The 16,619-nt window shown below is 30.2% G+C and overlaps 3 protein-coding genes across 4 annotated transcripts; 2 read left to right on the top strand and 1 right to left on the bottom strand.

Moving 5' to 3' along the window:
• Nucleotides 1-481: 481 nt before the first annotated feature.
• On the top strand, nucleotides 482-5,727 carry LOC123292047 (probable tyrosyl-DNA phosphodiesterase). Its single transcript, XM_044872550.1, has 9 exons — nucleotides 482-646; nucleotides 708-815; nucleotides 880-1,356; nucleotides 2,719-2,821; nucleotides 2,891-3,013; nucleotides 3,087-3,182; nucleotides 4,033-4,209; nucleotides 4,577-4,960; nucleotides 5,240-5,727. The coding sequence occupies exons 1-9, from the start codon at nucleotides 610-612 to the stop codon at nucleotides 5,604-5,606; spliced, it is 1,872 nt and encodes a 623-aa protein (XP_044728485.1). The 5' UTR covers nucleotides 482-609; the 3' UTR covers nucleotides 5,607-5,727.
• A 3,114-nt stretch (nucleotides 5,728-8,841) lies between these two features.
• LOC123292197 (transmembrane protein 41B) lies at nucleotides 8,842-12,492 on the top strand. Of its 2 annotated transcripts, none has more exons than XM_044872763.1 (4): nucleotides 8,842-9,037; nucleotides 9,345-9,474; nucleotides 9,546-9,674; nucleotides 10,618-12,489. In XM_044872763.1, the coding sequence occupies exons 1-4, from the start codon at nucleotides 9,013-9,015 to the stop codon at nucleotides 11,123-11,125; spliced, it is 792 nt and encodes a 263-aa protein (XP_044728698.1). In that variant the 5' UTR covers nucleotides 8,842-9,012; the 3' UTR covers nucleotides 11,126-12,489. The 2 variants fall into 2 exon arrangements, with proteins under 2 accessions (XP_044728698.1, XP_044728697.1); XM_044872762.1 differs by lacking the exon at nucleotides 8,842-9,037 and adding an exon at nucleotides 9,044-9,238 and having other exon boundaries at nucleotides 10,618-12,492.
• On the bottom strand, nucleotides 12,393-15,550 carry LOC123292893. The gene is made up of 4 exons (XM_044873607.1): nucleotides 15,274-15,550; nucleotides 15,054-15,205; nucleotides 13,693-14,122; nucleotides 12,393-13,615 (listed from the first exon to the last, which is right to left on the bottom strand). Exons 1-4 carry the CDS (start codon nucleotides 15,548-15,550, stop codon nucleotides 13,524-13,526), a joined length of 951 nt encoding a protein of 316 aa, XP_044729542.1. The 3' UTR covers nucleotides 12,393-13,523.
• Nucleotides 15,551-16,619: the final 1,069 nt, after the last annotated feature.

Raw genomic sequence — 16,619 nt, 5'->3', positions numbered from 1 at the left:
CAATTGATTGAAGCGCAACGCCATGAGTGGAGTTAAAACTAAATCTACAAGTTTCGAAGATGATGACATAAATATTTATTATCTATGGTATTTCTATGGAGGGTAGAGAAATAAGGAGCACAATCTCTGTGTTAAAAAAGTGACCGTAAAATTGCATTAAAATAAGATGGCATTGGTGTTCCAGAGGACTATGCATACATCTAAATACAGTTAATAATAAATACATACAGCATTTATTTCATTTTTGATGAAAACCCACTGTCGAGTTATAAATAAAAGTCATAATTAATAAAGTATTAGTTTTGACAAATTTTTATCGGATGTGTTTTATTTTTCTTATTCGGCTTTTATTATTTTATGCTTTTAAAAGAAACATACATTTTTCAATAAAATCAATGTGTTAATAAATATTATTTAAATAAAATTCATAAAATAAAATTCTTGTTTAAGGTTATAAATTTAAAATAACGTATATAAACGAACCTAGTGTGAGCTAGCCTTAATTTCCAATACAGTATATTTAAAACCAGTCAAGTGGCAGATGTCAAACTTATAAGTAGTAATGAAACGTGTTTATCCAAATTTCAAATAATAGTGAATTGAATCGTTATGAGCTCGTCAAATACCAGAAAACGTTCTTCTCCAGGTACGAAAATCTTGGAACTCAAAATCAATTCAATATTTAAAATATTTAATATTTTCCACAGAATGTAGTTCAGGTTCTGGAGTAAAGCGTTCTAAAATGTTGTGCCAATATGGAAAAGATTGCTATAGGCGAAATGAATCTCATTTATTGGAATTTTCACATCCGCATTGTAAGATACAAATTCTAAAATAGCTATGTTTTTTATTTATTTAGAAAATACATCTTTATTGCAGTGGAAAAATTATTGGAAGAACAAAAGGATTCAAGTTCAATTAATATTCCCACAAATTTTAAATCATCAATTGATCTCACAATTGTTAAAGATCAATTAGAAATTTTAAGGAAAAATAATAAATCTAAAACTGAGGATGATACGTCAAGCGACGAAAAAAAACTTATTGAAATATATAAAAATAAGAATATGCATGAAGAATCAGAAACTGAGAAAACTGAAATAAGTACTTCATCCTCTACTGTGGTACAAGTATCAAAATCTTCATCCCAATCAACATTAGCATCTTCTTCGAGCTGTGAAAATCCAACAAAACGTGCCCAAGCAAAATATGATATACATGATTATTGTCCAGTTGTTGCACCTAAAGGACAATTTGCATCAAAATTGGAAAAGGCGGCACCATATTACATTTTTTATACAACTATTACTAGTTCTCCTCTAACACATTTCGAACCATTATCTGTCACTTTTCAAGGTACACATACGATAACATAGATTTCTTATGTATTCTTATTTTTTTTAAAAATTAATGATATAAATAGTCGTCAATATTTTTGGTTTGCTGAAAAGTTCTCTAAATATAAATAAGTTTAAAAATTTTTAATTATTATTAAAATATCAATTATTTTTAAATCATTGATTTATTTTATTAATAACTTTATATAAGAAATCTATTTTATAAATGTTAATTTTGATTTGTATGCATGTATTTGAATTTAATAAAAAGATATTACTGCTCATTTGCATCGTAAGATCTAAATATTTGCTCTAAGAGAAGTCTAAGAATGTTTTTATTAATATCGGCAAAATTTGGCTTGTTATTATGTAACTGTCTGTGCCACATCGGTTTTCAGAAGTAATTTCATCCGAAATTTGTTAACAGAAAGCTATATATTTTGCTAAAATAGTACACAAAAAATTATGTTCGAAGTCACACAGAAATGAACACAGTGGCCATGTGATATAGTTTGTTTTAATGCTAAGTCCCCATAAAAAAAAAACTGTCACTAAGTATCTGCTATGGAAACGTAGTCGTAGGCACATATAAAAGATCTTATTCAATAATTATTCATATAAATTCTTAGTAATACTGGATTCAATTCTAACGACTTTTCTGATTAGAATTATTCTGTATCACTGTAGTATGCATTGCGCGTATTTGGTTTTTACTAGACACCATTTATGTCGAACATATAATAAATTTTGATTCTTAAGGAAGAATACTCAAAATAATCAGCGCATACTAACGTTAGCTATGCTTCTCTGTGTTTAATAAGCCTAACTAAGATACAGTAGTCTCTCGGTAACCCGACACCCCTTATAATCCGACATAACTATCACGGTAATTACAATGCAGGTTTATTATAAATACATGAATCCTTCGTGGCTGAAATTAAAAAATGATTAAAATCATACCACTTTGAAATGTAATTTGTTGGATTACAAGGTATTATTTGTGGCAGTACTCCCTAGTCCGACAAATTCGATAATTCGACACTACCTTGCAAAACGTTTGTCGGATTATTGCGAGTCCACTGTATAACCTTTGTACTGTATAACTAATTTTGAAGGCATCAAACATAAACCGAAAAATAAACCAATAATTTGAATAAAAATGTGCTAAATTCATTTATTTTCAACCATCGGCGTTGAGGAATTTTTAGCGATAGAATAAGTTATTTACAATTAAAAGAAGAGAAAAGGAATCTACCACGCGAATTATATGTTTATCAAAATTTTACGATTCTTGAAATCAAGTAATATAAAAAATTAGTATAATTTTCCATTTTTATCAAATACATTATCTTTTTTTTTTTTTTTTTTGCACATTTTTTAGAATTATTAGATGAAAGTCTTGGAAAATTGTCTTCGTCCATACAAATTAATTTTATGGTCGATATTATGTGGCTAATGGCTCAATATGTTTTTGCAGGATACAGGTGAGTCAGTTTAATATTATTGAGCGATTTTCAAATATTTTTACAAAATTTTTGCATTACCTTTTTTAGAAATAAACCATTAACTATTCTGTATGGAAATGATGACGACGATCTTCGTACAATTAATAAGAAAATACCAACAATTACTCCAGTTAAAATTAAAATGCAGGATGCATTTGGAACACATCATACGTAATACGATTTTTGAATTCAAAGTTGTTTTTTTTTAATTGTTAATACATTTTTATTACGTAAATTATTGTAGAAAAATGATGATGTTTCATTATGAAGATGGCAGCATGCGTGTAGTCGTTTCCACAGCTAATTTATATGAAGACGATTGGAACAATCGAACACAAGGGTATGAAATCAATATTCATTTTGTACCACTTCCAAAATGTTTTAGTTTATTTCTTTATAAAATACGAATAAGTGTTGATTGTATTTTGAAAAATACTTACTCCACGCACTACCGCAGATTCAGTAAACTAAATCAAACAAAAGAACAGTAGTAGCCTCTACTCTTATCCCTGGGCCAAAAATAACACTCATTTTATAATTAGAAAAGTTGTTTCTGATATATCATGTTGAAAATATGTACGAAGAATGTATTGAAGCAGTAGGCTTGAGATAATTTTTCGATTAACTTCTACATAAAATTTACAATATTTTTTAATGAATTTTATGAAAATTCGTACTTAACGTAGTTCCAGCATGGTATTTGCAGTTTCTATGTTAAAGCAATGGTACAATTTTTTTTTCGACAGAATTTAACGAAAAATTAAATTTTAAAAAATTAAAATTAAAGTTTCAGAAATTTTGACCGTTTAAAATGGGAAATAATTATGCCAACGTCCCAATTTCGATCAATTTACGTCAAAATTAATATCTCGAAAGTGAAAATTAATTTCTAAATTTTTTTTTTAGAATTTTATTGTATAAACATATTTTTCTACTTTTTCTTCAATATATAATAATATCATAAAAAATAGTTGGAGAGACCGGACATTTTACATGCTTTAAATGGGACATGACCCTCAAAATCGCGAACTTTGTCTTTAAGTATCTCGCGATCTAAACGGTCAAAAATTATGAAATTTTAGGAATTCATAAATAAAGCTATTATAAACCCGAGAAAAAAAATTCGGCCAAATCTGTCGAAAAGTGATTTCATGCTGGTACTACCTTAATTAAATCATTGCATATTTTAGATTATGGATAAGTCCTAGATGTCCTCCATTAGTGGATTCTGATGGCTGTAATAGTGATGAAGGTAATGGTCCCACTGATTTTAAAAAAGAATTATTAAATTATCTAAATTCATATAAATTACCAATATTACAAGAATGGATCGGTAGAGTTCGTCGAACAGATTTTTCTCATATTAAGTAAGTTCAATTTTTTTAATTCTAATTTAATTTTCAACAAAAAAATTTCAGGAATTTTTTTTATTTAGGCTTTATTTAGACTAAATTATGTCAAGACTTGCAACCCAGATTGGATTAGCAAATAAATATGAATCGTTATTAAAGGCTTGAGACAGATTACCATCAAGATTAATCGCGTGAACCTGATTCGCAAATGGAAACGAAAATGAGAGAAATCAAAGATTATAAATAAATATTCAAAACCCGCTTCTAGTTAGTATCATTTTGATTTGCAAATCTAGTCTCAGTAATTTGTCTCAAAACTATTATGTCTCAAATTGTAATCAACTCTTAGAATAATTTTTAATATATGGTTTCTTTGTTTTAGTGTATTTTTAGTAACGTCAGTACCAGGAACACATAGAGCTCTTGACTATGAAAAATATGGGCATCCAAAACTTGCATCTTTACTATCAAAACATTGTACAATACCATTAAATTTAGGCTTTAGTCTGAGAGAATGGTTTATAATATGTCAATGCTCTAGCATAGGATCTCTTGGAAATAATGCAGACGCTTGGTTTTGTGGCCAAATACGCTCTAGTTTAAGTCGTACTAGTCAAAAGATGTTATCGGGTCCTCCATCCATTTCACTTGTTTATCCAACTTTCAATAATGTTAAAAAAAGTCACGATGACTTAATGGGTGGAGGATGTTTACCGTACACACGTGAGCAACATATGAAACAAACGTGGCTACAAAATTATTTATGGTAAATATTCATGAAATTTTTGTGTTTTAAAAACCAGTAACAACTTTTTTTAATTTTTTTGCAAACATATTTTAAGAAGAAAATACCCGAAATTGTTTTTCTCCTTTTAGAGAACTCCTAGGAGGGTGTCTCGAGATTAACATATTCCAATAATTAATTTAATTCTTTACATTTATTTAAATTATTAACTTCATTCTTTACTTAAATACAGATACATGTTTTTTTATTCTAACGATTCAAATTCAAAGTTCCCGTTCAAATTATAAAATAATTTTTTAGTCAATGGAAAGCGGAATCCAGACATCGAAATCGAGCAATGCCACACATAAAAACATATTGTAGAATATCACCAGATTTATCAAAAATGGCATGGTTTCATTTAACCAGTGCTAATTTATCTAAAGCAGCATGGGGTCACGTTCCACAGTCACCTATCGACAAGAGAATAGCTATTAGATCGTATGAAGCTGGTGTACTCTTTTTACCAAAATTTGTTGTAAAAGAAGATGTTTTTCTATTAGATACCGGAAATATTGAAATTAGCGAGGAAGATACGAAACGTTATTTTCCTTTTCCGTATGATTTGCCATTAACGCCGTATTCAAAAACAGATACTCCTTTCTTTTTTAATATTTTTCGTGAATAAAATTTATAAAGAGTTCTTTTAAAAGTTACTTGATTTTTCTGCTTTAAATTTAGAAACTAGAAGTTTCGGAGTATAAAAAAATAACTGTTAAACTAAGAAGCGTAATGAAACTTTTACAGATTGTTATCATTAACGACGAATTTTTCAGGCAAAACTTCTCATCTTCTAATTTTTAAACTTAGAAAAAAAGTAGAAAAGTTGCTATGCAAAATATTAGTCACCCAGTAATTTTTTAGCTCTTTTTATCATGAATTTAAAGAAGTATTTTAATATATTTTTGTATTGTTTGTTATTAAATATTTTCGAAATAAAACTTTTTAATAAATCTAATAATTGATCCTTTTTTTCAATTTTAGCACACAAAAATAACAGGTAACAATATTAGAAAGTAACTCTCATTTAAAAACAGTAGCTGCTAAATAAATTATAATACTCATAATAATTTGTTTTTAATGTATATGGGATTTATTTTTCTCATATTGAAATTTCATGAAAATCCAACTCATTGACTGAAATAATTTTTTTTTAAATATTTATATAAAAGTCGATGAAAAAATTAGATTTTCTACTTTTCTTCTACACTTGAAACATTTGCTTGACTGTATGTTTCTCTAAACTGTGAATTTGCGGCGTAGTTTCGTAATAATTCAAGATTCGATAAACGAGGCTGTGTATTTGATTGGGTAGTCGCGTAAAGAAGCGACTTTCGTAAATAACCTTAGATGATAGATAATAATATCATCTGATACTAAGAGACTCATTTTCTTTATTTAAAATGAATTCGAAATTATTTTAACGGTGTGGCTATCCGCACAATACCGTCTACGGTCTAGACCGTCCACGGTATACCGTATACGGTCTATTTAGACGCGGTATGAAATTATTTTTGCCCTTTTATACCGTGGGACCCTTATACCGTGCACGGTATACTTTTTCACGGTATACTCTTTATGCCGTCGAGCCCTTATACCGTGTGCGGTATAGTCTCGTCCATGGTATACACAATATAGATTGGAAGGCTTATTTGAAGCAAATGAAATATACCGTGTGCGGTATAGTCTCGTCCACGGTATACATTATACAGATGGGAAAGCGTATTCTACAGAAATGTAACATACCGTGTGCGGTATACTCTCGTCCACGGTATACATTATACAGATGGGAAAGCGTATTCTACAGAAATGTAACATACCGTGTGCGGTATACTCTCGTCCACGGTATACACAATACAGATGGGAAAACGTATACTACAGAGATTTTTTGCCGTGCGAGGTTTTTAACCGCACACGGTAAGCTATAACACACGGTATGCGTCTATACAGAGATTTTCAAGCCGTGCGAGGTTTTTAACCGCACACGGTAAGCTATAACACACGGTATGCGTTTATATTGGGATTATTAAGCCGTGAATGTTTCTATACCTCACACGGTAAGCTATAACACACGGTATGCGTTTATACAGAGATTTTCTATGACTTGTGGAGTGGAGCACAAGTCACAGTATTTTACTATGACTTGTGGAGTGGAGCACAAGTCATAGTAAAGTACTGTGACTTGTATTTGTTGTACATTATGTTTTACTTCATCCATGTCCGAGGATGTAGTCTTTTTTGTGGAAGATAATTCAATTCTTATTATCATTTCTAACCGTATATACTCTATTGTAAAACAATTTCTTCATCAGCTGATTCTAGAAGTCATTGTGTGGCATAAACAGAAAGATAGAATAATTCCAGGAGTATTTGGTAAGCTGAAAGATTATCAATGACATCCGTTACAAAGCATCTGCTACAATATATAGATACCTAAGATAATAATGAAGTGGCCTTTTTTTTAAGAATCATTTGATGTGCTCCACTCCACAAGTCATAGTAAAATACTGTGACTTGTGCTCCACTCCACAAGTCATAGTAAAATACTGTGACTTGTATCAGTTGTACATTATGTTGTACTTTATTCATCTACGATAATTAGTATAAAAGCATACAAGGCTCCACAAGTTAAATATATAGATGTACCGTGAGATATAGCTCACTGCGTGCAGTATAAAGCAATTTCAAGTCTTACAAGTTCTATCTAGACGTATACAGTCTATTATGACATACCGTGTGCGGTTAAAAACCTCGCACGGCTTGAAAATCTCTGTATAAACGCATACCGTGTGTTATAGCTTACCGTGTGAGGTATAGAAACATTCACGGCTTAATAATCCCAATATAAACGCATACCGTGTGCGGTTAAAAACCTCGCACGGCTTGAAAATCTCTGTATAAACGCATACCGTGTGTTATAGCTTACCGTGTGAGGTATAGAACCATTCACGGCTTAATAATCCCAATATAAACGCATACCGTGTGTTATAGCTTACCGTGTGAGGTATAGAACCATTCACGGCTTAATAAACCCAATATAAACGCATACCGTGTGTGGTATAGAACCATTCACGGCTTGAAAATCTCTGTATAAAAGCATACCGTGTGTTATAGCTTACCGTGTGAGGTATAGAACCATTCACGGCTTAATAATCCCAATATAAACGCATACCGTGTGCGGTTAAAAACCTCGCACGGCTTGAAAATCTCTGTATAAACGGATACCGTGTGTTATAGCTTACCGTGTGCGGTTAAAAACCTCGCACGGCAAAAAATCTCTGTAGAATACGCTTTCCCATCTGTATTGTGTATACCGTGGACGAGAGTATACCGCACACGGTATGTTACATTTCTGTAGAATACGCTTTCCCATCTGTATAATGTATACCGTGGACGAGAGTATACCGCACACGGTATGTTACATTTCTGTAGAATACGCTTTCCCATCTGTATAATGTATACCGTGGACGAGACTATACCGCACACGGTATATTTCATTTGCTTCAAATAAGCCTTCCAATCTATATTGTGTATACCGTGGACGAGACTATACCGCACACGGTATAAGGGCTCGGCGGCATAAAGAGATACCGTGAAAAAGTATACCGTGCACGGTATAAGGGTCCCACGGTATAAAAGGGCAAAAATAATTTCATACCGCGTCTAAATAGACCGTATACGGTATACCGTGGACGGTCTAGACCGTAGACGGTATTGTACGGATAGCCACTTCGTTATTTTAAACATAGGTTTCTTAATAATTTTGAATTTACCGCCTTTTATGGTAAAGATACGTGTACCTTTGATTAAACAAGGATAGCTATTATAATATTTTTCGTTCTTTATTTAAATTTAGACGGTGCTTTGACCAGTTTATTTGACTTTTGACGTAAATTGCACATTTTATATAAAGATGAATTCAATTCTGAATTTTAGTGTACATATTTTTTAGTACAAAAAAGTTTTTTGTTTTGTTTTTGTAAATGAATGTATATTTATTTTTTATTGGTTAATTTAAGTAAAACAATTTTGAAATGCCTAGATCACACCAACAATCAGGTGATATACAGTGTCCTATTGTAACCTCTTCCAGTGAAGATTTATTAGCACATTATCCATTATTTCGAGTGCGTCGACAAATATTTACAGAACGAAGACGATATAATTTAATACCTGTTCAATATTACGATATTCCTCCATTTATTGGTGTTGAAAATTTTCCTCGAAATCCTATGCGTCCAGTTCCTGCAAATATTCCAAGTATGAATCTCCCTTTTCTATAACTCGGTCCTATCAATTTTTTATTATATGATTGCCTACAAATTTGATGAATTCGTAGAATCGGTTTTCAATCTTTGACTTGCAGTTTCAGCAGAACGACCTGAAGAGGAAGTATTGGGATCAACTCGCGGGGCCATTGTTTCTGTTCTTATTATATTTTTATGTTCCATTTTGGCATTGATGTATGTTTATACGAATTTTCCCAACTTAGAAGAGTGAGTACTAACTAATTGATTTTTCTTGTTGTCTTTTGAATTTTTATGCTAACCCGTATTCTTATTTTTAGACATGAAAAACAACATATTAAAATTCCTTGGGATATTACAGATGCAAAAAATTTAGGAATAGTATTAAGTAGATATAAGGACAAGTATTATTTCGAAGTATTATCTGGCGTTTGTGTTACATATATATTGTATCCTTTTTTATTTTAATCACCCAAAATTTTGAGAAAAAAATGTAGAACTGCGACATTAGATAGGTATATTTATACAAATTACAATGAAACATTTTTTAAAATTTCGACTGATCCCTGGTTTTTTTGATTTTACCGTTATGCTTAAAAGGCCAGTACTTTTCTGGTCTCTGTTTTAGAAATATTGAGGGCAATGAAGATTCAAAAAATAAAAAAAATTCACTTTATTTGTTACCTATCTGAGTAGTTCTCAACCAATGTTAAAATGAACTTGATTTCGAAATTTTGTAGATAAAAATTGCCCTATGTACCGAGCTTTATCAAATTCCGAAACAAAAGGTTGTTTGTGATTTTTTAAATGGAGGTAGTTAAATGCAAAAATCAAGAAAAGTTTTTTCTCCGATTTTGATAAAAGTTAATACGTAAGCGTAATATGATCAAAAAGTTGCAAAATCGTATTTATTTGATGATTGGATGAATAGTTTCTGAGATAAAGGGAAAATACTATATGAATAGCGATTTCTAGAACTAATGCTCAACTTAATTGGATTATCGTATTTTTGGGTCCCAATTACCCTAAAAAATTCAATAATCAAAACAATAGTTTTTTTCGATTAAAACGTAAAAAACCAGGTGCAAATAAAACCGTAAAAATCATAGAAATTTGATTTTCGGTTTTGATTTCAGGGTAATTAATATCCAAAAATCATATCTCTTTGCCCATTTAACGTACAATCTTCGATATGTAATCCAATCATCAAGGTCCTCTAACCTAGAGAAATTCCGTAAATGGTCGTGGTTTATTTTTGCTTAGGCAAGTGCATATATTGAGTCTTTTAATTAAAATTACCGAGAATGTTCTTGGTTTGTCTTTTATCACAATATAGTTACAATAGAACTTAATATTTTCATTAAAAAAATTTTTCTTAACGCAAATGTGTAGTTTACAAACTTTTGCCATTCCAGGATCGTTATTTTTATCCATTTTATCCGGTTTTTTATTTCCATTTTTTGTGGCGCTAGTGCTGGTATGTTCCTGTTCGGCGATTGGTGCATCATTGTGCTATTTACTATCACAATTATTAGGACGACGTATTGTTTTTAGATATTTTCCAGATCGTGCCAGAGCATGGTCACAAACCGTACATAAACATAAAAATAATTTACTAAATTATATGCTATTTTTACGAATCACACCATTTGTACCAAATTGGTTTATTAATTTAACGGCACCTGTGATTGGTGTACCATTATATCCATTTGTGATGGGTACCTTTTTAGGTGTTGCACCACCATCGTTTGTGGCTATCCAAGCTGGACAAACCTTACAGAATATTACATCATCAAATGATACATTCTCATGGACATCTGTGATTTTACTAACAGTGTTTGCTGTTTTATCAATGATTCCTGTACTTCTTCGGGATAGGTTCAAGAATAAATTTGAATAAATTTAGTTAAATTAATTTTTTGTCATTTGTTTAATAAATATTTTCTGTTGTTCAATGTTTAAATGAATGTCAAAGGACACCCATTTTTTAATTTATTGTTATAATTATAAAAAAATACTTAGTTAAATTACTATTGGGTACATGCATTAATCGAATTATGGGAACAGGGATTTTAATTAACTTCACTCTGCAAAAAAAGGTTGTTGTAATTTATATTGAAATTTTTAATTTTTGGAGAAAGGTACTTAGTTTTATGAGATATTTATCTTCGAAATAACTCCCTTAACACAATAATGACTTGTACATATACATATAATACTATATGTAATCCGTGCATTTTATGTGACACTGAGATACATCAACACTTTCAAAAATTTGACATTAATCCAAACTTTTCACAGAAAAAGCCAAGTAAAATGTTGTTTTGTCGAAAAAATATAAGGAATTATTCAATAAAATGCACGATTTTCGTTAAATCATCAAAATTTGTTTTAGTGCCTGCAAAGTAGTCACTATAACCATACTAATTTTGTTTTATGGACTCGATTAATTTTATTTTCGAAACTTTACCGGGTCGGAATGAATTAATTTATGCGTGTACCCAATAATTGCTGTAGTTAGATTAAGTATGGCCTGAGTATCAGAATAAAAAGAATTGTGATTAACCAAAATTTTAAAGATATAGTGATGGCATTAATTTTATGGATAATTTTATCTTAATTGAGCTTTGATGGGATAGGAGCACCTTAATGCAAAGTTATACGCACACATTAATGAGAAAATCTGTATCTGTATATTCATTTTATTTAATCACATAGTTTCAGTTTTCAATTTAAAACGCGTGTGACGCCGAATGATACTCAGAGCCTAATAAATCTAAATATAGCTATTATCAATTTTTAATTTATTGTTATGATTGTAAAAATTTAGTTTAAACAATTGTTATTTGTTCACAATACACAGTGCACTGATACGCTACTGGACGTTCTCAAAGGCTGAAGAATGTATAGAAGAACTATATTTTTTTCCATTTCTTTTAAAATGTATAAATAAAATTACATTTGTTTAATGATTTCCATTTTTCAAAATCAAAATTTGTATATTCACTGAAAAGCAGTATAATTTGCTTTTTAAAACGTGACAAAAAATTGCAGTTCAGATATGCGTACAATATATAGTATATGCAACTGTAAAGAACTAAAAGCAGTTGTTAGAAATTTCAATGAATAGAACAGGGGAGCAAAGTTGATTGTATTGCAACTTTATTTCATTGTTATTCATTACTTTCTTTTATTTATTCAATACAAAATTATTTCACAATTTGTTATCACAATTATTTCACAAATCTTTTAAAAAGACAAATAAATATTTTTTTAGAAAATGTTGTGTTGTTACCGAATTAGATTAGGCAACCTGACTGTGCTAGCCAGATATAGTGAGTAGTAAGTAAATTGATTGCTAATAGTGGGTCTTTCATATTGTAAAAACGCATGTCAAATACAATAGTATATTACATATCTAAGGAGCTGAGATATTTTTGACTTGCTTCTGTTGTGTGTATACTATTTTTCTGTCACCAGAGGACGTTTAGCACAGCAGTTGACACTTTCTACTCAATTTTTTTCATTAAATCATTTTTAATTACCTCATAAAATATCAATTTTATTTAGGACATTGAAGTAGCCACGTTTACAACATAATAATTTTACTTGTCTCTTCCTGGCTATTTCTTGAAATGGTTCACATTCTTAGCTGCGTAGTGTGACGTCTGCAATGAGTTTTAATTTGTTGAATTAACAGTAGCAAACGTAAGGAAATTAAATCTTGCCTTTACATAATGTATATATTTTGTTAAAGTGAACGCCTACAGAAATGATAAACGCGGGCACGTGGGAAAAATTTCTTTAAAGATTTTAAGAGAGGCTAGAGTTGAATTGAAGACTATTAACCGAACAATTGGTGATAGAAGATATGTTCGATTAATTTGGGATATTAGTCCAAGTAAGAAAGTATTTTCCTTGTATGTGAGTAAACTTAAAACTGATAGAGGACAAAACAAAAATTTAATTAACTTTGCTTTTATTCCGACCACACTCTTAAATTGTGAGCGTTACTTTTTTTCATCTCGCTTCTTTATTATTTTTTAGATTAGTATCTTTTGCTATTTTAAAATGGCGAGCTTATGGCACTCGAAATTTGGCAACAATATATTCTAAATGAGAAGATTTTATATAATGATAATTTCTTTCACAAATTTGTGAAAAATCAATAGATATAGATTATAAGTAGTTCTGAAATGTTTATAATAAATAAATTTTGTTATATTTAAAAGAACACTTTGGTTAATATCTCTGCGTAAGTATCGTTTTAGCGTCAATAAGATTATAGAGAAAAGCGATCAACAATACGATCCAATATAAGTAACGGATTTCTCTTTAGATGAAGCAAATGGTACACTTATTGGTCTCCAATACCACCAATTGTAGAATACTGAAAATAAATATATAAAGTAAAACAAAATGTAATAACGATTGTGTTTAATATTTCTTTCCAATTTTAATACTCACAAACTTCTGATGGATTAAGTACTACAGAAACTGTTCGACACAATCCAAGACACTCCTTGGAAGGTCTTAATAAAATCGTACGTCGGCCACTTCCTTGTATCGTATACACGTAACTACATTCCATATCGGGAATATAATAAGGCTCGGAATTTTCACCATCAATAATAATATAACGTTCTGGACTCTGTCCCGACCATTGAGAAATTGTATACGGTTTCGGGAAAACAGTTCTTAATATTCTTGCAGGTGTCATACGATTGATCCTCCATAATATATGCTCAGTCTCATGCAATTCATTTGTCAATGAATCTTCAATTGTTCTTAATGATTGATTTCTCGAATAAATTCGTTTTGCATCTTGATCAAATGTACTTTTATATTTAATGTATAAATCTTGTAAAGTTGATATGTTTACTGGTTCTAAATCAGTCTGTAAAATTCAATTCATAAAACTATTATCCATATGTTTAGGATAATTAACATAGTATAAGCTAAGCGCAATTAAAAGAAAATATGTTTGGTCAAAGCGGAGTTGAAAAACTTTCCAAAGATAACTTTCTTCGAAGAGTCTCTATAGACAAAAATGTTGAGATGTAAACATGAAGCATTTCAGTCCATGCATTATAACTATTGTAGGAGCTTCCACAAGCAAAGAGAAAAAAATCAAGGTTTATCAACTCTGTCACTGATGAGCGAAGACTTAATAATTTGGGTCAGCCAGTCTTTAAAAACCTCAGTAATTTAAAATAATTTAGTTTGGGCGGATTAAATATTATGATTGTCAACTTTTTTCTGGCAAAAAAAAAAGTATCCAAATGTTTTGATAAAAAAAAATTATTTAAAAGAAAGAAATAGTATTTTTCAAATGGTATCACAATGAGCCCTATGGCCTAAGTGTACCCCTAATGGACAGGAAATATAACCCAACCTAACACATTCTTACAATTTTTTATTATCTATGAAATTTTGATATCTAGTTTTACAATTTAAAACTTAGATTTAAATAAATAAATAACTCGTTCTTCATAAATTTATGGACGATCAGTTTTTCACCGCTACAGATTCATTACCGAAAAAAATTACCTCTTAGTGAAAGCTGAAGTGGCAGAATGGAGAGTAAATAAGAAATATTTTTTTAAACATTTGGTAAGTTTTCTGATGCTTTTTAAAGTAAATATTCCCATTTGCCATCAGTATTTTTCTAGGAAAAGTCTTTATAATTGTGAGTAAATACTCGGAATATAAATCGTCCATCTTAATAGTTAACTTTTTACTACACTTTTTGTATATAAAAATTCGAGAACAAATGATTTTGACTTTAAGCTAACTAACGGTTATTTGTAAAATTAATGAAAACCTACCTTAATTATATAAGGAATACCGGACTGATATAGACTTATATTCGTAAACCCTGTTAAATCTATAACAGAATAAACATTTTCACAAGGATAACAGTCCATATCTGGTACTATAAAATAAGGATTTTGGACTAAACATGATTCGTCGTATAGCTCTGTAAAATAATTTATAAATTTGGCATTGGTAATTATATTTAAGTATGATTCAGGAATAGATATTTACCTGAAAGTGACGGATAAGCAGAAATTATGGGCACTGATAGTAATCGAAGAATTTTTAATCCAGGATAAATAAACCCTTGAACATTTCGCATAACAAGGCTTAATGTCGGTTGATGATGATATAAAATAGTATAAATTACGAAAGATATAAAAATTATGTAACAAATGGATTTAAAAATTTTTATCAGTACATGAGTGAAGTCGTTACATTCATTTCTTCTTAATTCATTAAAGCATTCAGTAAAAATATTATCAATTTCTTCCTCACTTAATTTCATTTCTTTTCCTAAATTTCTAATTTCTTTTACATTTTGATTATATTTTTGTAGCAGATCTTCTTTTTTTGGATCCATTTGTAATGTAGCAAATATTGTTTATACACATTTAAATGTCAATGTCAAAAACAGCTGTGAAGTTATTACTTTTTTGAAGGCTGATTCTAAGCTATAAAAGTATGCGTATAATAGCGCACTCTATCAATTAAGGCTATTTCTAATTAGCCAATAAATCATACGTCATATTGTCGGACGACATATATCGTACGCATGCGTAATAAGGAATGCAAACGACTTTAGTTATTGAATAGGCATTTTTGGCAATAAAAAATAAATTCTTGCCTAATGTATTCAAGAATAAAATATATGACATTAATTGTATAATGGGCTTTAGATTAGAGCAGGGGCGTAGTTACCGCCGTATCGATGATACGGGGCCCCCGAGCTACAGAAGCTCCTTACATTTGCAAGCAAAAATTAGTAAATGTTATCCACAATGTCACTTAAAGGGCCATTAATTAATTACGTAAGCATAGAAAACTGAAATCGTCTTCAGCTATACATGTTTCAATAAATCAATTTACCGAAAAAAGGCAAGAAAAGTGTATATTTAATTTGAATTGTTTGGCTAGGTCAACTTCTAGGAGGAAGTGATAACTTATAATCAATCAATAAATATTTATTTTTATTTAATGCAAGCAATTTTGTTTCTTTTGTGAGAAATCTTCACCCTTCATTTGGGCCCCCCAAATAATAATTTTGATACGGGGCCCCTCCAAGGCGAGCTACGCCACTGGATGAGAGGTGATAAAATAATTTAAACTGCGCGATCCATTAAAAATTTGCAATTAAATTTATAATTAATTAACTTTCCGTCCCCCATTCAAATAGCAAATTAAAACTACACTTTTTTATTCAAATTTTTTCTTTAATCACGGCCTCCGTGTCAGCAGCTAAAAGAAATGGATATTTTTTTGACAAAATACAAATTCAGTAAATTCACACAGGCTTAGTTAGCTTTAATTTGTGTTATTTAGCAATATAATTTGTTATATTTAGACATTTTTTCATT

Source organism: Chrysoperla carnea, chromosome 2, assembly GCF_905475395.1.
Source record: "Chrysoperla carnea chromosome 2, inChrCarn1.1, whole genome shotgun sequence".
In the NCBI taxonomy this organism is placed as follows: domain Eukaryota; kingdom Metazoa; phylum Arthropoda; class Insecta; order Neuroptera; family Chrysopidae; genus Chrysoperla; species Chrysoperla carnea.
This window is presented reverse-complemented; position numbering and strand designations above follow the sequence as displayed.

Coding starts and splice junctions, on each gene's coding strand:
- LOC123292893 (XM_044873607.1), bottom strand. CDS start 15,550: ATGAAATTAAGTGAGGAAGAAATTGATAATATTTTTACTGAATGCTTT. Junction 15,206..15,273: donor TGCTTATCCGTCACTTTCAG/GTAAATATCTAT, acceptor ATTATTTTACAG/AGCTATACGACGAATCATGT. Junction 14,123..15,053: donor GTATTCCTTATATAATTAAG/GTAGGTTTTCAT, acceptor TGAATTTTACAG/ACTGATTTAGAACCAGTAAA.
- LOC123292197 (XM_044872762.1), top strand. CDS start 9,211: ATGCGTCCAGTTCCTGCAAATATTCCAA. Junction 9,239..9,344: donor AGTTCCTGCAAATATTCCAA/GTATGAATCTCC, acceptor TTTGACTTGCAG/TTTCAGCAGAACGACCTGAA. Junction 9,675..10,617: donor GTTTGTGTTACATATATATT/GTATCCTTTTTT, acceptor GCAAATGTGTAG/TTTACAAACTTTTGCCATTC.
- LOC123292047 (XM_044872550.1), top strand. CDS start 610: ATGAGCTCGTCAAATACCAGAAAACGTTCTTCTCCAG. Junction 1,357..2,718: donor ATTATCTGTCACTTTTCAAG/GTACACATACGA, acceptor CACATTTTTTAG/AATTATTAGATGAAAGTCTT. Junction 3,014..3,086: donor GCATTTGGAACACATCATAC/GTAATACGATTT, acceptor AAATTATTGTAG/AAAAATGATGATGTTTCATT.